Source organism: Mytilus edulis, chromosome 9 (assembly GCF_963676685.1).
Source record: "Mytilus edulis chromosome 9, xbMytEdul2.2, whole genome shotgun sequence".
Taxonomy (NCBI): domain Eukaryota; kingdom Metazoa; phylum Mollusca; class Bivalvia; order Mytilida; family Mytilidae; genus Mytilus; species Mytilus edulis.
Window position 1 is genome coordinate 70,906,035 of NC_092352.1, and position 25,148 is coordinate 70,931,182.

Genomic DNA, 25,148 nt, shown 5'->3' on the forward strand with positions numbered 1-25,148 from the left:
ACATCATTGCAAGAAATAAAAAAAGTACTAGAAGACTTACTACCGTCTTCAAAACTACAGATTTAACTCATCGAACACTGTCAAAATCCGACAGTGCTTTCATGTGCTGTGGACTAGTTAACAGAATCTGAAACCTATTCATAAACAGACACAGTGCCGTAACATTACAACATAAGAACACACTGTAAGATTATTTTTGATAAAGGGATCAGACCGCCAATATGCACACAAAAACCCTAACTTTAAGAGATTATCGTTCCAAGAGTACTCACAGTTCCTTAAATTTAGATCAAAGACAATTCGAAAAGAGAAGCGAAATATATCGTAAGGACATTCTAACTCATAAGTCGAAAATGAACTGACAACGTAATGGGAAAAACAAAAAAAGCTAAAACACAACATAGGAAACTAACGATTGAGTAACACGAACCCCAAAATAAACATTGGTGATCGCGAATGCTTCGGAATGCTGTGCACAATATTAAGTATTTTCACATGTGTATTCGAATCAATGTGTATTATATAAAGTGCGAAACTTTAAGGAAAATATCTTTTGGCTGTATCAATTGCTACAAATCAAATAATTTCCATTTGCAGATATAAGTGGTCCTTTTATTACAACTGATAAAGACTTTCCATTACATGCCGGTAGTGTGGTTGAATTGACATGTAAAGCTATTTCCAGAGGTCATATTCTCGAATTGTATATGAATTGTCTTGACACAGATGTTCAAACTGACAGGAGTCATAATAATACATACGTTGCTAAACTTTCAAAAAGAGTAAAGTCTTCAGATAACGGAACACTCTGTACATGTAAACTATCAAGTGTGATTGCCAGTTCATCGTCAATCAAACTTCATATAATCAGTAAGTACATGTACCCAATCGATACTTTGTGTGGAGCGTCTTTACCAGCTCAACGGTAATCTAACTTTATATGGTACTTCTACTTGTTTTTTATTCTTCATGTTTTCAAACGGTCAAAATCTTTGTTATCAACTGTACCTAGTAAAAGTTATTCTAAAATACGTAATGTATGATCGATTGAGTTTTGTTCAAAAGTTAGACGATTGTTCATCAGGTCGTTTCACAAAGATGTAAATAACTGGCGACCTGTTTTTTTTAAAGATAAAACCTTCATTTATTTGTTATCGTCCAGTAAGACATAAGAGAGCGAGTCGAAAATATACTAACAATGACATGGCAAATAAAGGCAATATCAAAATACAAACAACTGTACAATAAACACAACATAGAAACATGCACTGGCATAGCGTCTCAATGAAATGTAAACAATCTTGCTAAAAAAGTGGATTTGCTTCTTCGTTGTTATTAGAGTGTCAATTCATATTATCATAGTATTCTTAATTTCATTTTCCTAAGGAATTATTAGATCTGAATACTCACTGAAACATGGGTTACTGTTTATCAAGATTGTTGTAAGTGTGTGTTCATTAAACAACATGTAATATCACCAAAATATATATTCCAGGAGCTCCAATTCTCGAAACAGTTAATATGGTTTTCTGCAACAAAACTGACTCGGTTATTCTATCATGCCAAATTAGTGGTGAGATGTCAGAATTTGACTTTTACCCTTGGGAGCACAGATTTAATGGTACATATATTAGATCTATCCCAGGAAATGTAACAGGAAATGATTCGTTTTTGAATATCGATTCTTGCAGTTATGAAGACAATGGTGAATACATATGTGAAGCAAGGAACAAAGATTCACAAAAGATATTCCACCAAGATATTTCTACCAGTATTATCGTTAAAGGTAGTAAGTTTATTGCATTTTCCTCTTACTAATCATTTAATTTGTGTTAGGAAAAGTGTTTTATCCTATTAGGGAGCTACCATTTGATTTTTAGGGGGGGGGGGGGGGGGGGGGGCTAGGATGAAAAATTTTGTCCTGCATTTTTTTTTAGCTGTAATCTCTGTCCTGCATTTTTATTTTTCACTCTGTTCGGTCCTGCCTTTTTTTTTTTTTTAGTTTATCCTGACTTTTTTTTTTTTGTAAGTGTCTCATCCTGCTTTTTTTTTTACTCAAAACTCCTGTCCTGCCTATTTTTTCAAATTTCATCCTAGCCCCCCCCCCCCCCTATCAAAATCAAATGGTAGCTCCCTTATAAAGTCGAAGATCAAGCTATGATTTGATTCTGAACTTATACTTTGTACATCCATATAAGTTGTTGATTATCAAAATTTATCATAGTCAACCATCGCTTCTTTGAAAATAAACAATATGCGTCTTTTTATTACCGAACGTGACTTATTCCCGATTGTGACTGTTTTGCTGAGTGTGAATTCGCATTAATATGAGACGTGTGACGGTACTTTTCCATCCCAAATTCATTTATTTAGTTTCGATGTTATATTTGTAATTGTCATCGGATTTTGTCACATGCCGTAACGTTTGTAGTTGTAAATCTTATTTTTTTTTCTGTTGTATTCGTGTGTTATGGTAATAAGATAATTAATCATCCAGTTCATTTGTTAAATTTGAGTTTGGATCAACGAAATTTACACAATATATTTGGTTTACAGTTTGATTCAGAGGAAACACCGACATAGTCAGATAATACAATTAATTATCTAATTACTCCTACAATTTGATATTAATTAGTATTGTAATTTTCACTGTTATTAATAAATGTTAGATAGGTCATACAAATCTAATCTTAAAATTCATCCAAATACTTTCTTAATTTTGGGAACTCGTTTTAGAAATTCAAATGTGACGTCACTTTGTACCTTGTGTGTTGCACTGGCTTTGGCTAACACGGCTGTGTAATGTACCCGTTTTTATTCTGTAGCTAGTCACTACTTCATTTTTGTCATGTATATCAATTAAATAGTCATTTTATAAAATTTACTGTTTGCAAAAGTATGAATTATTCTAAATAATAAAGATGTTTTTGTCCCAGGCGGATTACCCTGGTCGTATTGGTCACAACTTTTTGGAACTTTTGGTCCTCGGTGATCTTCAACTTTGTACTTGTTTTGTCTTGATTGGACGTGGCACGCGTCTGGCGTATTAAATTTTTAACCTGGTACCTTTCGTTGGCTATAATTCGTTTGTTTCTATGTCCTATATTTTCTCCCATTTATTTGTATTGTAGTCGTGTCATGTAATGTTGTCATTTTAATGTTTTAATCAACATTGCCATTAAAGCGGGAGTTTTGGTTAAACAAAACCAGGTTCAACCCACCATTTTTTTCTTAAAATGCCCTGTACCAAGTCAGGAAAATGGCCATTGTTATATTATGATAGTTCGTTTCTCTGTGTGTTTCATTTTAATGTTGTGTTTCTGTTGTGTTGTAGTTATCTCATATTTGATACGTTTCCCTCAGTTTTAGTTTGTAACCCGGATTTGTTTTTTCTCTATCGATATATGAATTTCGAACAGCGGTATACTACTGATGCCTTTATTTTTAATAGCTGATTTGTTATTTCCCAGTTGTTCGTACTATTACTATTTCATTTAAATGCGTATCATTTACTTCAGTTCAAGATAGATTCTTTTAAAAGTCCAGAGTTCAATATAGATAAATTAAGAGTTACGTTTCTCCTTTAGTCAGATTTTTTCATGGGTCAGTTATGTAACAATCCGATCTATTTAAAACTAAACATAACAACTGATCAAAATATATAACTATTTAACGCGAATTTTACAAGTGTCATACAAGTGAGATGTCAAGCTAGGTATAAAACGGTGGTTAATTCCTAAAGCCTGTACTATAACAGTTGTTATCAATTTAACTGATGTATTTGGCCTTTTGATTTTTCTTTTGATTATGGACTTTCCGTTTTGAATTTCCTCGAAGTTCGATATTTTTGTTATTTTACTTTTCTTCAAGGTCCACCAGTTGTAGTTGACAAAACTGTTACTATGGGCACAACTGTAACATTATCTGTAAAGTTTTTATCGATGCAAAAGCCGAACAAACCAAAGTGGTATCATAAAAATAGGCTGCTTCCAAATTCAACACGATTTTACCAAAAAACGTCGAACGACATTATAGTTATACGAATGTATGGGGAAATTGTACCCTACACCGGTTACATCGCAAGCCTAACAGTGGTAAAAGAAGACATCGGAAGGTTCAAGTTCCTGCTATTACTTAGAAATAATCACGGAATAGCAGAAACCACATTTGAATTAAACAATTCTTGCAATGGTATTATATATAAGATACTGCTTTTATTGTAAAATTCTTACTTGCAAACAAATTATAATGAATAATCAACCTTATTTTTCGTACATTTTCGGACTTCAATTCAATATTTAAAATATCAAATAGCACTTTATAAACGCATACATATCAAATGGTTTTTATAGATACACACTAGTTATATATCTATTCATGTGTCAATAGTACTTTTTGTCTGTAATTTTTCTAGAATAAGCATGTTATTATGATGGAACCCATAACAGTTGCAAAAGAGAGACGACATATACAGAAGGGACATTTAAAACGCATTAGTTGAAAATAACTGAAAACAACATGACAAAAATGAAGAAGACCTAACGACAAACAACAAACAACAGCCTACCAAAAACAACATATACAGCGGGTTTTTTATTTAAGCAAGCATGTCTCATAGATATTCTTTTAAGTTCCTGGTCTTTACATCTTCTTTGATTAACAGTCCCTATAGAATGACTGAAAATATGCGCAGACGTTCAGCAAATATTTCAAATATTTACCACGGTTATTGTGTATCATTATAGAAGTGTGAATATTTTCTTCGGAAAATTACTGTTCAAATAAATATGTAATATCAATCTTTTTTAGGTTCTAATGTTTTTAACGTTAGACTGTTTAGCTTGGTATTACTTGCTGTTTTCCTGTTTTTGATCTCTGTTATTCTATCATCTATCTTGGTCTATCGACAAAGAAGAGGTAAGTTAAAGAAAAGTAACGAAAATAGCATACAAGGGATATATTATCATATTATCTTTTTCCTTGATCAGGCAGGGCTAGCGGCTTCTGCTGCCTTTATTGAGTGTAATCTTCTGAGGTATTTCAAGCCCGTCTCAGCATTTCATTACCTCGTCAGATATGTATATCTAACTTATTAAAACAATGTTGGTGTCTTTTGTAGCTGTATCAAAAAGAAAAATCACAAAAATACTTAACTCCCAGGCAAATTCAAAACGTAGAGTCCCTAAACAAATGGCACAATCAAAAGCTCACACATATTAAACGAATAAATAACAACTGCCATTTTCCAGACTTGGTACAGCCATTTTCTTAAAGTAGACAAGAATACAAAACATTATATAATAGATCAATAACACAGAGACGGGATTTACGAGTACAGAGCCACGTCAAATGAGTATTACTAAAAACTGACTAAACAGTAAACATGGTAAACTTAATATTCACAAAAACAAATAAAAGAACTCAATAACACCTTATTAGTATTGATAAACAACGTCATTACTCAGAATCTATACTTCAAGACCATCGTGTATTATTTATGAAGTTGATACGTAGTATTTATAAACAATGTCTTGGTACCTTCCGATTAACCTTTTAAGAAAAAGAACGAGGCGTTCTTTGACATACCCCTGATTCATCAACGTCCTGTTCAGATACTGGTCGCGGTTTACAAAGTGTGAGTAGGTGCTGCAAGCTCTTGAATATCGAATAAGTTGGTAAATGTTTATCCCATATGCAGGTAAAGTTGTTTATTGCAACTAAGGTGGGGAAATTGATCATTTTAAAATTAAAATTGTCTCTTTGTCATATATTCTGGTACTGAGATGACCATGTATATCAAATTCGAGATATAAGTCTAAAATGAGGCAGAGGAAGCCGTGTCTTCTCTTTCTTTTTTCGCAAGGTTAATGAACCATTGGTTGCGTTTGGGCTGTTTTTTGCTCTTTGGACGGTGTGTTGTCTTTTTGAAACATTGTCAGTTTCCATCTGTGCATCCGAAGCGGTTTTTTTCATTATTTCACTTGATCAAGAACGTTCAAACCTAAACAATTGAAAGTCAGAGATGGGTAAATGCACTTTAACAGTAGAATGATCTATATTTCGGTGGCATTATTATTTTCTCACCCCTTAGATCAGTAAACATGCGAGTACATTTCATAACAGTGTGTTTAATCTGTTTAGTCCATATTAAACGAAAACTAGACGCTTCATATTCTCATAGTGTTTTATTTATTTATTTACAAGACGACCAAACAACACTATGTTAACATACGTATGCAAAAAGATAGAAATGAGAAGAGACAGACACACTGAAGGAACATTCAAACTCATTAGTGACAACGCCATGGCTTGAAAAAAAAACAGCAATAGGAAATAATAGTACACAAAACACAACATTTGTTTATTTTCTTTGGTTACATCTTCTGACATCAGACTCAGACTTCTCTTGAACTGAATTTTAATGTGCGTATTGTTATGCGTTTACTTTTCTACATTGGTTAGAGGTATAGGGGTAGGGTCGAGATCTCACAAACATGTTTAACCCCGCCGCATTTTTGCGCCTGTCCCAAGTCAGGAGCCTCTGGCCTTTGTTAGTCTTGTATTATTTAATTTTAGTTTCTTGTGTACAATTTGGAAATTAGTATGGCGTTCATTATCACTGGACTAGTATATATTTGTTTAGGGGCTAGCTGAAGGACGCCTCCGGGTGCAGGAATTTCTCGCTACATTGAAGACCTGTTGGTGACCCTCTGCTGTTGTTTTTTATTTGGTCGGGTTGTTGTCTCTTTGACACATTCCCCATTTCCATTCTCAATTTTATTTTAAATACTGAGCATTATAAAACCATTAAAAAATGTATATCTTTGTAGGTGATTGACGCTTAATTGATAAATGAAGTTTGCATTTAGATTATATGTGTTTGATTAACTGTTGAAAAAGGGAATATGATTATGACCTGAGCAAAAACAGAAACAACAACAATATTCCCGATCATACTATGCATAACTCTATGCGGTATGGGCTTTGCTCATTGTTGAAGGCCGTACGGTTACCTATAGTTGTTAATGTCTGTGTCATTTTTGGTCTTTTGTGGATAGTTGTCTCATTGGCAATCATACCACATCTTCTTTTTTTATATAACTCTACCTTTAGGTGTTATCTTCTTTTTAAATGAAAAGTCTGCCAGTTGTGTTGTGTTTTAATTCATCATTACAATGGATAGTATCTAACATTTATTTATAGATTCAAAAAGAAAATCTGAATCAAGAGCAATGTGAGTATCTCGATGAACTATATATAAGAAGATGTGGTATGGGTGCCAATGAGACAACTCTTAACTGTCTGTTTGTCAAATATTAATTATAATTGCAGTTGTTTGAATGGTTTATAAAACTTTTATGGTTTATCGATAAATAGTTCCTCTTCATTATGGTAGTTTACAAACACAAGTGTCTCCTAATCCCGTTAGTAACAGTGCTTAAAAAGTTTGTTATTTTGACGTATATGTACAATCTTACGATGGATATATGGGTATCGTAAATAAAGGCAACAGTAGTATACCGCTGTTCAAACTCATAAATCCATGGACAAAAAACAAAATCGGGGTAACAAACTAAAACTGAGGGAAACGCATAAATATAAGAGGAGAACAACGACACAACACTACAATGTAACACACACAGAAACGGACCAAGCATCAGACAAAATCCCACGAGAATAACAAAATATAACATCAAAATCAAATACATGAATTAGGGATAGACAAGTACCGTGACACGTCTTATCGCAATGTCAATTTACACTCAAAAATAAGAGAAAACAAACGACGCAACGTTAAATTGTAACACACACAGAAACGAACTATAATATAACAATGTCCATATTCCTGACTTGGTACAGGACATTTTTAAAGGAAAAAATGGTGGGTTGAACCTGATTTTGTGGCATGCCAAACCTCGCACTTTAATGGCAATGTTAAATATAACATTGAAATGACAATTTAATATTACAGGACTACAATACAAATAAATAGAACGTATTAGACAAAGAAACACATGATTAATGAATAACAAAAAGCATCAGGTTTAAAATTTAATACGCCAAAAACGCGCCTCGTCCACACAAGACTCACCAGTGACGTCCAGATATAAAAGATCGAAAGCGAAAAAAAGTATAAAGTTGTACAGCACTGAAGATCAAAAGTTGAAAAAGGTTGTGTCAAAACGTTATCCGTGATTTAAAATGTGTAAAATAGGCATTTATTTCAAAACGTCAGATATCTATTTGAGCAAAATTCAATCAAAACGGTATATTTCAAACCAATATCTCTAACATTAAACAAATAAGAACCGATAAAAGTATTGATTGTTTTATGAGATGAAACGATTGAAAAGAATAAATACGCGAAATATGTGCATGAAGATTCGGGCATGTTTTTTATCAACTATTAGTCCCAGCTACATGTACCAGCTCGGAAGCCATTATTGAATAAAAATACGGATTTTGTTTTATTAAAGTTTTCTGTTATGAAATTGAGAACCAATTTAGATTATGGAATGCATCTCCCTCTTGCATAGCTCTAAATTCCTTGACCAGGTTGTCTTCAATTATATCAAGGAATGTGAAAATTAGGAGATGTGGTTTGATTGCCAATGAGATTACCATCCACCACACTTCAAATGAAGTGGATGTAGGAAGATGGTTGTTGAGAATACATGTTTTTATTCCCAGAATAAAAAGTGACTTTATGTGGGTTTTGATTGTTCTGTTTAGGTCCCTTTATTTTCTCTCAAACATTAATTAATTTGGCTTCCTAAATTTTGGTCTTAATGTTAACTGATGAAGATGGTCTCAAATCAAAATATGGGTTGCGCGGAAAGAAAACATATCATACATTTTCTTCAACAGTATTTAAATTCTAAAATTCTAAATTTTAATTGTCTATCATTCTAATAAATAAAATATATAAATTACAGATATTTTGCTGCGGCAGGACAGACAAACAATGTTAATATCTATGACGTGACTACTTCTCCCTATGAAGAAATTAATGATGGCGACTTAGTACCTGGACATTCAAATGACTTAATAAATCAAAGTGCTATGAATAACACAGATAATTATGAAGAAGAAGGTGTCAGGCAATATCTTGAATTAGAATAATTTCATTATTGTTTCATTTTTGTATGCCAATTGCATTTCGGACCATCTGAATTCCACGTTTAACTTTGGTGCTTTTTCATATTGATATGTTCTTTGGTCCAATTGCCAGGATTTTTTATGTGAATTATCTAAAATCATGTAGTTCATTTAAATTTCTAGTATAAAAGAGAATATGCAGTCGAACATGTTGACAGGATCGTTCTAGGTTTTATAATGGAAGTGTCTAGACCAAGGTGGAACATGGAAATGTATTTTAACCGATACCTCCATAAATGTGTGGTTCCTAAATTTGATACACGCGCAGAATAAAAATCTGAAAGACTTTATAGACAATAATGCTTATCTACTATCTAGGAGAAGAAATCATTATAAATTGAAAACAATTACTGCCAAAAATGTGCTGCCTTCTATGTCTTTTAGCCCCTTGGTTATCATTGTTGTTGGGTTGCTGTTTCATTAGCGAATACCCAACTTGAACTTATTTTATTCATTATTAAGCTTAAATTTGTATGCTCTATATATATATATATATATATGGTAATTCAATTCAGAAGATTCATGATCTTGTTTTACTCAGTTTAAAGAAAGTGCATTCTTCATAGTTTTATTCATGAAACAACCGACGGGTCAGATCCTAGCTGATTGGGCTCACTGGAACATCGTTGCATTCATTTCTGAAAAAGAAAAGAAAAGACAATAAGATGAAACTAAAACTAGCAAAGTTGTGACCACATATTTTTTTCATACTACAATATATACAAAACTACATATTATAAAATTGAGAATGGAAATGGGGAATATGTCAAAGAGACAACTCGACTAAAGAGCAGAAAACAGTCCACAAATAGATCTTCAAAACACATAAATGAACTTATATTAAAAACAAACATAAAAGACTAACAAAGGTTAGAGGCTCCTGAATTGGGACATGCGCTATTTACAATGCAGTGGGGTTAAATATGTTTTGTGAGATCTCATTCCTCCCACTGTACCTCTATATAACAATTAAACATTTTTTTGATGGCTATTCTTAATAATCGATTCACCATCTGGCCAACAATGTTCATCATTTTACTCGTGGTTGATCTTTTACGATACATGAGTCACTTTGGTGTCTTTTCGCAGTCTATATGTTTCAACTATGCCAATTCAAAGACAATCAAAATGAACGATGGGGGCCATGGTTAAGAACACTTATTTAAGGCGTCAAAGAATAAACAAGTGTGTTGCACTGTTCAAAAATAATTTATTTGTACTCTTTGTTTTACTATTTATTAAATAAAGTGAATTAGGCCAAACAAGAAATAAGATTTTTTTCAATGTTGCCTTTCTATCCACATAAAAAGCAGGCTTTCCGAATAAAATGTATTCCAGAAATCGTTTCAATATTCTTTATTGAACATGTTTACCCTACTCATTTTCTTGCTTAAACATGCAAGTTATTTTGTTAGCCACAGAAAAAATCCCTACCTACACATCTTACAAGACACGGGTATGCAGCATCAAACAATGAATTATGTTTAAGTGTTGCCATAGTTAAATATAAATCTCACGTTGTCTTAGCTGATAACATGACGTTATTCTGGTACACATGTCGTCAATACAGCAGGCGAAGCAGAAATCAGCATCAGCAATACGTTTTCCTATATTTGGACCGGCATGATTTATGAACTCTAAACAGATCTGTAAATAAAAGAGAAAATAAAAACAAACAAAGAAAGAAATCTACAAAAGAGCTTGGTGTTTGGATTTGAGACAGCAATATCAGTTTTTATTATATGGTTATTGCAAGTTTGCTGCCTGGTGAACATAGTCCCGGTTAGGTGAACCTCCTTATGGTGTATTTTTTAATATGTGACTACTTTGACGTTTTTCTAGTGATCATTTGATTATCATACCCAATATTTCATGATTATTTGATTATCTGATAATCTAGGACTATTTTCTTTAAACAAATAAAGTGATTATGTGAATATAATGGCAAACATGTGATTATGTGATTACTGGACACCCCCATGAGAAGCCTCATTTCTTTCTTCTACAGGGGATAATATTTAACAATGTCTATGTAATAAGATCTAATAACTTCTTTTTTTTATTGTATGGTAAAGTTTGCAAAACATGTGTTAGTCACTGATGACGTTGATAATTTGAAGCTGTATTTACACTGGGATATTATACTTTTATTTTCTGTGCCTTAGGGAGATATGTAGGGGGGCAAATCTGCACATCTCCCTAAATCGGGTGAAGTAAATGTTCCACTGCCTATACTTTTTTGCCTTCTGAACACAAGAAAGTCCAGACGTTCAGAGGGGAATATGAAGTTTTGTTGAACATCACGTGGAATGATTTCAACCAATGAAAATATTGTTAAAACTGCATATGAATACTCACCTGCTTCCTCTGACATCCTAGTGTGTAAAGTACTGCTCCTTGGTGTAGAAATACATTAACATAACACACCTGTTGATATATATAATTATTTCTATAATATCGCCCAAAAAGAAGGACTACGACAGAATTTTCTAGGAGAGCTAGGAAACTTTTGACCATGTTATTACTATTAATTTTGATAATACTTACTAGTATACATGTAGATAGAATTCATTAAAAGAAGTTGTAATTAAAAGAAGAACTATTGATTAAAAAGGAGTTATGGCAGGAGCCTGTTATTCAGTGATGATGTTTGTTGCTGTGTATCTTATTTGATATGTGTTTACTTTGTACGATAAGCAGGCTTGTACGTTTTCTCGTTTGAATTGTTTTACATTTGTCATTTCGGGACAGTGTCACATTGGCAATCATACCACATCTTCTGATTTTTATATTCTAAATAAAATAAATGTATATTCTCGATTCCTTTTTTTTTCAACACCCTATTATTTTCTATTCTAAATTTGTAATGCAATTTTCACTATATACTTTATTTTTTTTATCAACTTTTATTCTGCACAAGTTTGCTGTTATTCTATATTCTATAACCCCCTCCCCACCTACACCCTCTAGAGTAAGACCCTCATAGATGTCAGTTTGCAGTTAACCAATAAAGGTCTCCTGATTTTTAGAAAATATACTTCCAAATTGTGTTTTTTTCTATTCCTCCCATAAATTTCCTTTTAAGTATCATTTCGAAAGAAATATCCGAAAGAAGAAAGCATTTCAATAAACATAAAGAATCGCAATATAGAAAATGCTAACTAGCGTTTATATCGATATCATTGTACCTAGGATTTAGCATTTTTAAAACTTCAAATTGACCTGAACATTTATCAAGTCTTTTCAGTCAGTGGAGAAACCAAATAATAATTGCTTTATACTAAAACATATGATTGGGCAGAGTTTTCCATTAAATTACATTATGTCCGTCATGTTTTATATATGTACTTTGGGACAAGACAATTTTTTAGCCTCCCCCTTTTTGTTCAAAATCCATTATGTTTGCTTTCTTGGTTTTTTTATCATTAATTTCAATTTTATGAACATGAATATACTACAAATAAGTTGTATTTGCTATTTACTATCAATTCTAAATTTATTTAGTATTCACAGCGGTTACTGACATATTATATAGAGTGTATCCCAGTTACCGCTGTGATCATCCATAGTAAATTTGGAATTGATAAAAATAACAAATACAACTTATTGAAAGTATATCTATATTCATATAATACAGTAGAGCTCGAAATTAAAGAAAATAACGGAATTTGGAAAATAAGGGTGAGATCTATAAAAGAATATTTGTCCTGTCCCCAAGTACCTATATGGGTGTGGTCACGTTTCTCCAACATTTGGTAATTAGACTAAAACAACATTAGGGATTATGGGGTCCTCTTAAGGACTGGATCTTGATATCTACCTGGGCGTTTTGTTACATCTACCTGTAATTCACCTGTTCTTGACCCCAATTTAGACTTACGTCATTAGCTTGACACCTGACTGATTTATGACAATTCCATGGGTGATCAACGTTTGCACAGTCAGAACACACTGGTGCTGTTACTGTAGAAAAAGATGTATTTTGATTAGAACGTATAATGTGGATTCATTAATATTCGTTGGATACCAATTTTCGTTGATTTCGTGGACATAGGTGAACCACGAAATTAAATGTTCAAATTTTTTATAATGCTGTATGTAGACCACGAAATTAAATATCCACGAAAATGTAAGGTTTTTTTTATCCACGAAAATTAGTACCCACGAATGTAAATGAATCCAAAGTATATCGAAAGTCATATCCGGGGAAGCATTGCTACAGGAAGACCAAATATACACATATCAGAAAATATCATTTAAGACAGGCTAAATATATTCAAACCAATTAAGTGGTAACATACTGATAGTATATACGATCTAGTGTATATATAATTGCTTATATCGACTTCATTTGAACTCTGGTGGATAGGTAGGTGCCTCATTGGTAATCATACCACATCTCCTTGTTTTATATTGAAAATAATGTAATGGCATAAAAACAACTTAAAATAGGTGTCTCATTGGCAACTTAACCACATTTACTTATTTTTAAATTGACAAGGCCAAACAAAAGAGCATGTGTGTTTACTGTCACATGCTGGAAAAAAACAGGGTAGCCGGAAGGGATTTTTTTACATTGAGTCTATGGGAGCAACATTGTGACTTTAACAGTGCTTAATCAAAATTGGCCAAAAAAAACTTCGGGGTAGGTGATAGGTAGGGGTACAGTAAACATACATACTTTTTTTTTGCCCAATAATGTCATAGCAAGAAAAAAAACAAAAAAAACAACAAAAAAAAAAAACACAAATAGCGTACAAAACACAACATAAAAACCGGACTGAGTAACACTAACACAATTACCAGGGGTGGGATCAAATGGTCATGAAGGATAACGAGATCCTGCTCCACATGCTGCATCTGTCGTGATGATTATGTCGGTACAAACCCGGTGAACAGTCTTATTATCAAAATATCAAAATCACTCGCTGTTTTATATGATTACATACATGCATTTAAAATATACATATATATGTATAAAATGTGAAATGTATCAATGTTTCTTTGAATCACTAGTGCTTAATATTTGGCAACGGGAATGGATAGGAATTTCTAGTTTGCCAATATCGCCTGTCTATTGTTGAGTCCGACCGTTTGTGGACAAAAAGGATTTCATTGACTTATACCTCTCATCTATATTTTATCAATATGCACTAGTTTCTTCACTATTACCCGATGAAGATAGATTTAAGAAAGTATATATGGTTTATACGTGTAAAACAAAGAAACCCAACGACAAAAAAAAAGTTATATAATATACAGAAAACGCTTCAGAGACACACGATTAACTTGATTATAAAGTGCTTATAATTTTACTTTTTATATAGTTTGTTAGTGTTGCCAGGGACTATTTTACAAACGTTAGAATAATAGTCCCAGGTATTGCTGTCTCTTTGGTTTTCAATTTAATATTGTATACTGGACTTTTGTCTGGTAGTCCTTTTGTTATTTGTTGGTGTCTGCATTTGTTATACTGTCACTTGGATTACTTCCCTTTTCTCCTCTTAATAGTATTGTTTGATATAGAGACCCGAAATACAGTACCTGCAACTGTATCGTCTGTTCCGTAAACCAGAGCTAGGACCACAACTACAAAAAAAAATGAATTGAAAGTTGAAACATGAAGATTCTTTTAACATACAAAACTATAACAATACAAATCTACTTTCTTTTTAAAGACTAAAAGAACCTAAATTAATATTTTAATTAGCATTCCGGCTTTTAAAAAGTGTGGGTACTCTAGATACTTGCCTGTTTACAAAATAGAGCTAGGTAAACTGAATTGTTACATTTTCGGTAGAATATACCATAAAATCATAAGCTGTATCATTCTTCATAGTGTCAAGGGCCTCTGTGGCCCAGTGGTCTTAGAAGTTTATCTACTGCATTACTGGCATGTCAACACCGAGGTTGTGAGTTCGAACCCAAATGTGGCAGGTGGGTTGGACGGCCATCTAAATTGACTATATAGATAAAGGAAGATGTGGTATGAGTGCCAATGAGACAACTCTACATCCAAATAACAATTTATATAGGTAAACCATTATAGTTCAAGGTACGGCCTTCAACACGGAGCCTTGGCTCACACCGAATAGTAAGTTATAAAGGGTCCAAAAAATTACTAGTGTAAAACCATTCAAACGGAAAAATCAACAGTCTAGTCTATATATAAACGAGAAACACTTATGAACCACATAAGCAGACGACAACCACTGAACGTCATGATATTCCTTATAGTATACTTAGTTTTTAGGAGGGTTTGGATGGGGTTAAATGATTAAAGAATATTGCCCTTAAAAATGAAGATTAAAGAATAATGGGCAAAAAAAATGAAGATTGGTATAATTTTTTGAAGATTAGAGAAAAAAGGGGGTTAATTTAATGAAGATTAGAGAAAAAAGGGGTGAAAATTAAATGTTTACAGAATAACAATAAAACTGACTATCACTGAAGTGCTGAAAGTTGTGTTAAACACTAACAATTAAAAAATCAACCATAAGTGTATCAAAATCATTCAATTTAATGTAAGGATCTATTAAATTGTTTGTGTATCTAAAAATATCCAAAAAATATTAAATGTATATAATTATCTCTTGGACTCGTAAACCATACACCAAAATGAAAAATGGAAATGGAGAATATGTCGAGGAGACAAAAACCAGACCAAACAGCGTAAAACAGCCAAAGGATACCAATGGGTCTTCATGCAAGTATAAAAGGCACAAGTCATAGATATAAATATGTTTTCGTCATAAATATAAGATGAGGAGTATACGTTATTGAGATAATAGCGAGCGCCCCCACCCATGAACATGGTGAAATGAAAAAAGGTATACAGGGAATCTACCAAACTCTCTTAGACTAAGGAAAGTTCACTGTTATATATTAAAAGAGGGGCGAAAGATACCAGAGGGTTATTCAAACTCATAGATCAAAAATAAACTGACAAAGCCATGGCTTAAAAAGGAAAAAGACAAGCAGACAAACTATAGTACACAAGACACACCATCATGACCATAGAAAACTTAAGACTAAGCAACTAGAAACCAACCAAAAACTGGGGGTGATCTTAGGTGCTCCAGAAGGATAAGCAGATTCTGCTCAACATGTTGAAGGATCTGCTTATCCTTTAGGTTAGGATTTATTGTATGGTTGCATATGTTGATGCTTATAAAAATATTGTTTATATGCTATATGTCCTACTGAGATCCTTATTTGTTAAATATTCTATTCTTTTCTATACCAAGCCAGGAACCATGCTGTCAGTAGTTATCGTATTTCATATCTAAAAATTGCTTGCTTTATTTACAACTTGTGCAGACTAGAAACAATACAAAATTTGGCATATTTATTACACAGATTCCCATGTGCTGTTTTAAATAAGACTATAGGTTGCCTTTTAATCTCCATGTATTCATAAAAAAAACAATATCAATTGTCTTTTTATATTTTAATGTTACACTACTTGTCTTAGGTTAAGGTGAAGGTTGGTGCCTGCTACAACATTTATTAACCCGGTGCATTTGCTAAGTCATGAGCCTGCTGTTCAGTGGTTGTCGTTTGTTGGTGTTGTTCATAAGTGTTAAACTGTAAATTCCACATAATTAAATATTGGACTTTACATATGACCACACCAACCATGCAACACCAATGAAAATCTTACGAAAAACCAACATCAAAGATAGTTATATATCTAGTCTGAATTGAAGACAACCACGTTCACAGTGTAGATACTATTCTGTACGCTTTCCGGAAGTCGCGATTTTCGAAGCGAGAACTTTTTGGATCACATTTTAAATTTGTCGGATATACTATATTAAACGGTAAGATGTTCATCTGTACATTGCTTAATGATTAATTCAGCTGACATCGATACTCACAAATGGTTTATAATTAAATTTAGCACATTCATTATTCGTATCTTTGCCTTAATTAAGAGATTTTCAAGTGCATCACTAAGGAAAATCAGTTGGTGAACCTAAAAACAATCTTTTTGCACTCTTACTGTACAAATTAACGTAAAATCCAGACTTAATTTACTAGATAAAGTGTATTTAAAGTGGTGGTAAAAGTTTCAGCCAGATCTTTGAAGCCAGAAATAAGAAAATTACACTTGTTTGAATTTCTCACTGTACGATCAGTCTCGCTTGTATATTTTGAAACTGTATGATCAGTCGTTATTTCACTGTATTCTAGTAGTGATTTCAAAGTTATTTACGATACATTAGAAGATGTCATTTTTCTAAATAACACAAATATATTTTAATAAATTCACATCCTGTAAACTTTTCAAACATGTTTTAGCTTGATAGGGTGTACTCGACTTACTACATTAAGTATAAGGATGTTTGAATGTGGCTGAAATAAGAAAAAGGTTTGTTTGTTTATAGAAGTTTGAGAAATGTCCTCCGTTTTACTTAAAATTGTACAAACACACAGATTTAATAGTTACTATATAAAAATGCATGAATTTACAAACATTCGAGGCCGTACTGTAGCCTATAATTGATCACAGTTCCTTCACTTTGTTTTGGATGTAGATCTGTCTCTTTCACACTCAATTGTACACCACTTTGTGAGGCGATGGTTTATAGTGATAATGAAGTCCGTCTTTCCGTTCGTCCGTTGGACCGGTACAACATGTTTCGCCGGTTTTGCAAGCGCATCTCCACATACACCACTTAATATACATTGGTGTTTCCAGACATTTTTAAATGGAGAGGGGGTCCAATCCAGGAGAAAAGAGGATTCCAAATATATGTTCCCATACAAATGCATTGAAAGTTAAAAAAAAGGAGTTTCAAACCTCCGGATCCCAATTTTCTTGAATCCGTCACTGGTATAACTATTAATTATTTTTTTCTCGGATTCCGTATCCACTGTGTATCATCGCCACCGGAAATTGGGTACTAACGAAGCGGAGAGAAATAGAAAAAAAAGTAAACAAGTTAAGAATTCATCCAATTTAAAGCATTTCTACTCATTTGATGAGGATGCCGCTTAAGAATTGATTTTCTGATATATAATTCTTTAAATTATTAAGCCGATAAGTACAAAATTAATTCAAGATTTTGTGTAATACTCCAAAACTTGCCACTTAGTACCGGAAAATGTCGAGGTCGATACGGTCCTCTGTCGCCCCATTCTGAAGATATTGAACTGTTTTTCATTATTTTTCCAAACACGTTTTTAGATTATTATAGTGTGGCATCATATTTACTGAAATTTGTTGTCAAAAAGATGTATTTTAAAGAATATAGACCATAAGAAATAAAGTCTAGTGTACGGCAACTTGCTCGTGTTGACAAATTTACTGTATGGCAACTTGTTTTCAACTGTATGGCAACTTGCTAATTATAGAATAGTTATTTACCGTCCTTTCAAAGAAAATGAAGTATTAAGTTCAAATATTTAAGGGGGGTGGGGTACCCTTTTATGTTCAACTGTTTTTGTCCTTTTCAAGGTTTTAATTTGTTTTAAATTGTTATTTCACTGATAAATTTTAAAAACTGTTAACTGTTTTTAACCCACTGTTTGTAATCTGTTTTGTTAAAATTTGCAATGTTGTTAACTGTTTATTTGTTAACTGTTATTTACAAGAATCACATTAAAATTTGCTGTCCATCTCTGTTGCTTTCACAAAGGAGTGACAAACAGCATATATGTAACTGTACATATCTTTAAAAAATATTTGAGTATAGTAAATCCTTGATAAAATTGAGAATGGAAATGAGGAAAATGTCAGATAAACAGAAGCCCGACCAAATATATAGAAGAAACAACCCAACGCAACGAGAAAATTATGCACTAGGGTGTGGTGTTAATTCACAGATAGGACAAAAAACTTAGAATTAACACTCATAATTTTTAAACACCCTCTTTCCCTTCCTTCCTAATAAATAAGGCTTACTATTTGAGTTATGCATGTGTATATTTATGGAAAGAGAATCGTCCATAAATTTGATTTCCAATAGTAATAATGGTGTAATATAATCTTTTTTTTTGTGTAACCATGGCAACAACCAGCATTTATTTGATACCAAATATTGCAAAATAGGGGGTTGAACATGTCACAAAGATCTCAAAAATTTGGTCCGAAGGAAAATTTCAATCAATAAGAGTGATACCTTTCCTGAAACCATAGACATATATCTATCAAAAGGTAAAAAAAACATCATATGCATTTCTGCTGTTTTTTCCATAAAATTGAATTGAAAAGATCGAGCGTCAAATCTTTGTTGAAAAACATTACAAAATTTCTAAATCTATGGCGGTACGGGTAGGAACGTATGGACGTTCAAACTGAAAAATGGCTTATAAAACATGCTAAAAACAATCTAAATGTTCATATAAACCCACTAGGAAGGATATACTATTATCCAAATATCCAAAATCAATTCAATTGTACAAAAACTTTCATATTTAGAAAATTCACCATGGCTATAATGCGAAACTAAACTTGTACTTGTGTATTGATATACCTGAAGCTGTCTCCTAAGTGAGCAATCATTTAACTACAAAAAGGGGGTAGAAGTTCAATGTTTGTTCTTGAAACATATAAATGAACCAAAATTTAAAAAATGAAATAAATACAAGACTATATACAAATGTAGCAAAGGTTACGGAAATGCAGGTGCAACAAATGCGGCAGTGTTAAACATGTTTAGGGATATCTCATGCCCCTCTTTATACGTCTAACCAATGTAGTTATAGCTGGCTTCTATTTGTAATGTATCCAAAACGTTAAAAGGAAAGGCCACTTCTTATCCAGCTGAAACACTGGTCAGTCCTATGATGAAAATAATTGAGATGTATATGAAATGTTTGATAAGTTATATTGACCCAGAGTACCTGGACGGAATTGTGAAAAATAAAGTACCTTTTCAATTTGCAATTCGTAAAATAACTGAACAGTGTGGCCTGGTAGAAGAGGCCGAAAAATGAGGACTTGGTTCTCAAATTGATGTCAAATTGCTAGTCTAAGACTTCAGAAATGTAAAGATGGAGATTTTTATTTCAGCTCTCAGTTCTTAATTAGGACTTGGAGATGTAATTCCTTTTAATAAAATCATGTAAGCAATGAGTCGTATGAAAAACCCTGACTGAGATGTAACCATAATTTATAAGAGCCCCGCCCTATAGTATTCACTCATTCTGTGTGTTTTACTTTCCTACGTCATGACGATAACCCAAGTTGCTACGACTGATTGACATAAAACATTTACTCAACAATATACATAACCAGAAGAAGCCTCCCTTTTGCTTTTTGAAGCATTTTCGATTATTCATGACATAGTCCTTTTTCTTGGAGTCAATCACTCCGTCTGTTTTTCCATCCGTTCAATTGTCTGTCCATGTGTCAATAAAAAAATATGGTACTTGCGTGTGTCTTCTGAAAATTAGTCAGCTTTATATAAGATTCCTTATGGAGCTTGGCATTTCTGCGACTTTGTACAGTGGTTTTCAAACTTTTGTATACATTGCTTTTGAGTTCGTTTGGAAAAAGTAAATTAAAGTTGCTGTTAACTCTTATCAGCATTTAAAATTTGTTGTTAACAGTTTTTGCCAAAATCGAGGTGTTGTTAACATGTTAACGGACCCCCCCCCCCCCCCCCCCCCCCCCCCCCCCCCCCCCATCTAATTATGCATTAGATAAAATGCATTAGATAGAAATACCATTTGCTTCACAGCATTTAAGATGTATACAAATTATATATTTTCAAAAAGAAACAGACAAGAAAATTAATTCGAAATGCAATTCACGATTTTTTTCTCCTTACTTTCGATGAAAACAAAGTATTTTCTTAATGTTGTCTGTCCGAATTTTCGATCCTGTGGTTCGGTGATTTTCGTTGCTTCATCTCTATCTTATTTGTTGTTTTCATAAATTGTTTCAGTGTTACACTGTATATAAGTAAGGCCGTTAGTTTTCTTGTTGAGTCCTTCCACATTTTTCTGTCAGTGCTTTTTATAGCCGACTACAAGCTGAGACTACAAGCTGAGACTATTATAACTGTTATAGTAGTCTCAGCTATATAAGGTACGAGTTTTCGTAGGAGTTTTCGTTGTTGAAGGCCGTACGATAGCATATACTTTATTTTATCCTGATGGATAGTTATCTTATTTGCTATCATACCACATCTCCACTGTTTTTTAAAGCTAGCACCAACAAACGATGAATGGACGGTTTATTTTATTGAATTTACACTAAAACAAAAAGACAACAGTCGCTAGTAGTATAACGATATATAAATGTATTTAGGATAATATGGTTGAAAAAACCTTTTTGTACAAAATCGAAAAGCGGAACGCAACAGAGGCCTTCTGAACTGAATTAACGGCATGTATTTAATAATATTTGATAAGTTGGACATTTTGTATATTTATAAGCCTGTAAAGCTTTGATATCAACAAAATATCGTCACTTGATTTTATCTAAACAGTGATTAATTTCCTCTTAAAAATATGATATATTGCAAGACGCCGTACACACAAAAGTTGTTATTTTGCAATTCGCCGTACAACGTCCTGCAATTCGCCGTACAACAAACAAACAATGTTTTTGTCCATATTCTTTAAAAAACATGTTTTTGACAACAAATTTCAGTAAATATAATGCCACACTATAATAATCTAAAAATGTGTCTAGAAAAATAATGAAAAACAGTTCAATATCTTGAGAATGGAGCGACAGAGGACGATCGACCTCGAAATTTTCCGGTACTAAGTGGCAAGTTTTGGGGTATTACACAAAATCTTGAATTAATTTTGTTCTTATCGGCCTAATAATTTAAAGAATTATATATCAGAAAATCATTTCTTAAGCGGCACCCTCATCAAATGAGTGGAAATGCTTTAAATTGGATGAATTCTTAACTTGTTTACTTTTTTTTCTATTTCTCTCCGCTTCGTTAGTACCCAATTTCCGGTGGCGATGATACACAGTGGTATCATACATATAAAAAATATAAAAAAGAAGATGCGGTATGATTGCCAATGAGACAACCGTTCACAAGAGATCAAAATGACACCGTGATATTAACAAATGTAGGTCACCGTATGGCCTTCAACAATAAGCAAAGCCAATACCACAGAGTCGGCTATAAAAAGGCCCGAAATGACAATGTAAAACAATTCAAACGAGAAAATTAACGGCCTTATTTATATAAAAAAAGGAATGTATTTCTGATTTTATTAAGAATATTTTATGGGGTCTCTTTATATAAGATACGGACTTGAATATTGCATTATATGGGGGCTCCCATCAGATATTTCCAACCGTGACCTCCAAAACCAATTGTTAAACTTTTCTAAAATTGCTCCATTTGTAATATATTAATGTATGTATGGACCTTCTATTTCGAATATTTTGTAAAAATATTTTTGATGTTTCTCTATCGTAAATACGGACTTTGTCATAACCTTATATTAAGCGTACCTATTTTATATCCACAACTTCCTTCAGACACTTGTCATAACTTAATGAATCTTTTTTTTTCAGATTCCTTATCATTTAATTCAATTGTGTACCTCTTATTTTGGTCTTTCGAAAAATCATTAGTTTTTTATTTCCATGATATGGACTTTTCCATTACCTTATTGGGTGGTACCCGCTTACTTTACGCAACTTTCAAAAACTTACCATATACTAGTATTAATAAAACTTTCTCATATTCGTTCTTAAATGATGCCTCTGTGCACCTATAATTTAGTTTTTCTGGTGGTTTATTTTTTTCCAAAACATGGACTATAGAAGTGGCGGGGTATAATTTCGTTAATTCTTTCCTCAATACCTAAAGTTTTTTAACAAAGCTTTCTCTATCTATTTTTTGTCATTTTAAAAGAGACAGGCTTGATGTATGTAATCACCAATTGATCAACGGTAGACGGTGTAAATAGTCTTTAAAAATGTAATAGTTAAACAGATAACTGCAACGACACACTAATACAGTCCACAAGCGAATCATGTATTGCTTTTTAGGCATTTGATTTTAAGTAAGACGGACGGAACAAAAATTAATTTGCCGTCTACAAAAATCATCAGAAATATATTTGTATTGTCTGATGAAAGAAATTACACGTTATAGTTCCATGGACACAATCATAATATCACATAGACACGTATATACCTTCAAATTGCCGTTGTTTTTCAGTCAAGGTCGTTAAAAACTTCCATTTGTTGCTGTTTTTTTCTTCAAAATCACGACTGGTCATACAGACAAAAAATCTGAAATCGCTACTAGAATACAGTCAGTTTTAGACTGATCGTACAGTAATTTATTTTGGGTTCCTCAAGGAAAGCATATTTTTTTATTTGAAATACGAACATTCTACTTAAATACGGTAGGAATATTGAAACAGTATATATTTTACTGTAAACTGATGCAAATATTCGCAATAAAAGATTCTCTGCTTTGTACTACGAGAGCAAAATTGTCAATCGATTTCACTTTTTCTATGAAGTTGGTGTGATGCACGCGAATATTTTATATTCTACTGCATGTTTTTGTTACAGTTACTCATATTTATGATGTTATACATACATTTAAGATGTGCAAAGCACTTTATAGATATAGGAGTAAACAAATGATGAGAAAAAGCACCAAAACAAAACCGTTCTGTTAGACAGTTTGAAATCCTCGCTTCGAAAATCGCGACTTCCGGATAGCGTACAGAATAGTATCTACACTGTGACGTTCATTATAATATTTTAAAGAGTACTTGCCTATGTTTATCGATATTAAATTCTTCATTTGTAAATGGCCATACGTAAACATGAATACAACGTCTTGTTATTATCTTTATAGGGGTCACAATAGGTCACAGTAGTACAGTTCTTCGTTGTCTTATCACTCGATTATAATGGACGGCTTTCGATCCGGCGAAGTCGTTGTTTTCCTTCAGCAAATGTTCCCTTTGTCTGTCTGTCTAAGATTAGTGGAAAACATAATGCTGCAGTATATCAACAAGGCTTTGCAAAACCATGCAATCGCGACAATCAGTTTTCATGGCTTGTGCAATGATAATTAAAAGATTAAACTAAAAGTAAAAGGAAACCAATACAATTGAAAAAATAAGTTAATAATAAAGGATGTAACTTGTAAACAATGAGGGTGGTAAAGGGGGACACTGAACACGGAAATAAAAATCGCAAATACGTTGCACGAAAAATCAAAATCGGGAAAAACGAAGCACGAGAAATATAATCGTATATTATATTAAGAAAAAAAGTAAGAAAAGTTATTACTCAGCCGTTCTTTGAGATCATGCAGTCATTATTATTTCAATTCAATTCAAATCTTTATTGTCATAAAACTAGATATTTATAGTTGTGACACAACAGAACATGGAGACCATGTGATCACCTTTTAGCGTCCGCTATTTGCATCCGATTTGAAAAAAATATTATTCATGAGAAAAAGGCTAAAAATGAAGGGAGCAATCAATATCTGGGCTGACTTTAAATTAGTCTCTCACAGACTGGTTTACTTTTAAAATTTAATTAAAATTAGGGACGAAGCAGGAGAAATTAGGAGTACCGACGCGAAACACGGAAAATAAATAAGGCCGAGAAACACGAAGCACACACATCGAACCAGAGACATATAATACATAATATATTGTATTGTCTCTGATCGAACCAAACACGAGAAAACGAGAAATAAAACGTCAAAACAATAACAAAAAAAAAAAACGTGAAATAAAAAGGCCATAATACGATGCACGAAAATAGCACTTTACCATGTGCCCTCACCAATATCCCTCTTCCCTGCCACACGGTACTAAAAGGTAAAAACACCCCGACTGATGCATTCATAACTTGATTCTTGAGTAGTCCAAATATAATACTGAGTATCATCCCGGCATTTTTTACCCATAGACAGCGAATTTTATAACCACCAGTATCTTTTTATGTTGGTACATGCGTGTAGTTTACTATTCAATAAACAGAACTGATGCATGTTGAGATTTCTCTTCATCGTGGTCCT

The 25,148-nt window shown here is 32.9% G+C and overlaps 2 protein-coding genes and 1 long non-coding RNA gene across 3 annotated transcripts in view; 2 read left to right on the forward strand and 1 right to left on the reverse strand.

Annotated features, from left to right (window-relative positions):
- The window catches only part of LOC139488960 (uncharacterized), a 32,112-nt gene extending 27,779 nt beyond the window's left edge, over nucleotides 1–4,333 (forward strand). Inside the window, exons 4-6 of the mRNA XM_071274947.1 lie at nucleotides 598–870; nucleotides 1,496–1,786; nucleotides 3,871–4,333. Of these exons, the coding sequence (XP_071131048.1) occupies nucleotides 598–870; nucleotides 1,496–1,786; nucleotides 3,871–4,223 (917 nt within the window). The 3' untranslated portion in view covers nucleotides 4,224–4,333. The remainder of the gene's footprint in view (nucleotides 1–597; nucleotides 871–1,495; nucleotides 1,787–3,870) is intronic.
- Nucleotides 4,334–4,789: 456 nt separating this feature from the next.
- On the forward strand, nucleotides 4,790–9,472 carry LOC139488966 (uncharacterized). The gene is made up of 3 exons (XR_011656123.1): nucleotides 4,790–4,917; nucleotides 7,204–7,234; nucleotides 8,937–9,472. It is a non-coding gene; the product is annotated as an uncharacterized lncRNA (long non-coding RNA).
- Nucleotides 9,473–9,673: 201 nt separating this feature from the next.
- Nucleotides 9,674–23,965, reverse strand: LOC139488964 (uncharacterized). Its single transcript, XM_071274955.1, has 6 exons — nucleotides 23,885–23,965; nucleotides 14,704–14,748; nucleotides 13,040–13,122; nucleotides 11,518–11,586; nucleotides 10,677–10,806; nucleotides 9,674–9,797 (listed from the first exon to the last, which is right to left on the reverse strand). Exons 1-6 carry the CDS (start codon nucleotides 23,934–23,936, stop codon nucleotides 9,772–9,774), a joined length of 405 nt encoding a protein of 134 aa, XP_071131056.1. The 5' UTR covers nucleotides 23,937–23,965; the 3' UTR covers nucleotides 9,674–9,771.
- Nucleotides 23,966–25,148: the final 1,183 nt, after the last annotated feature.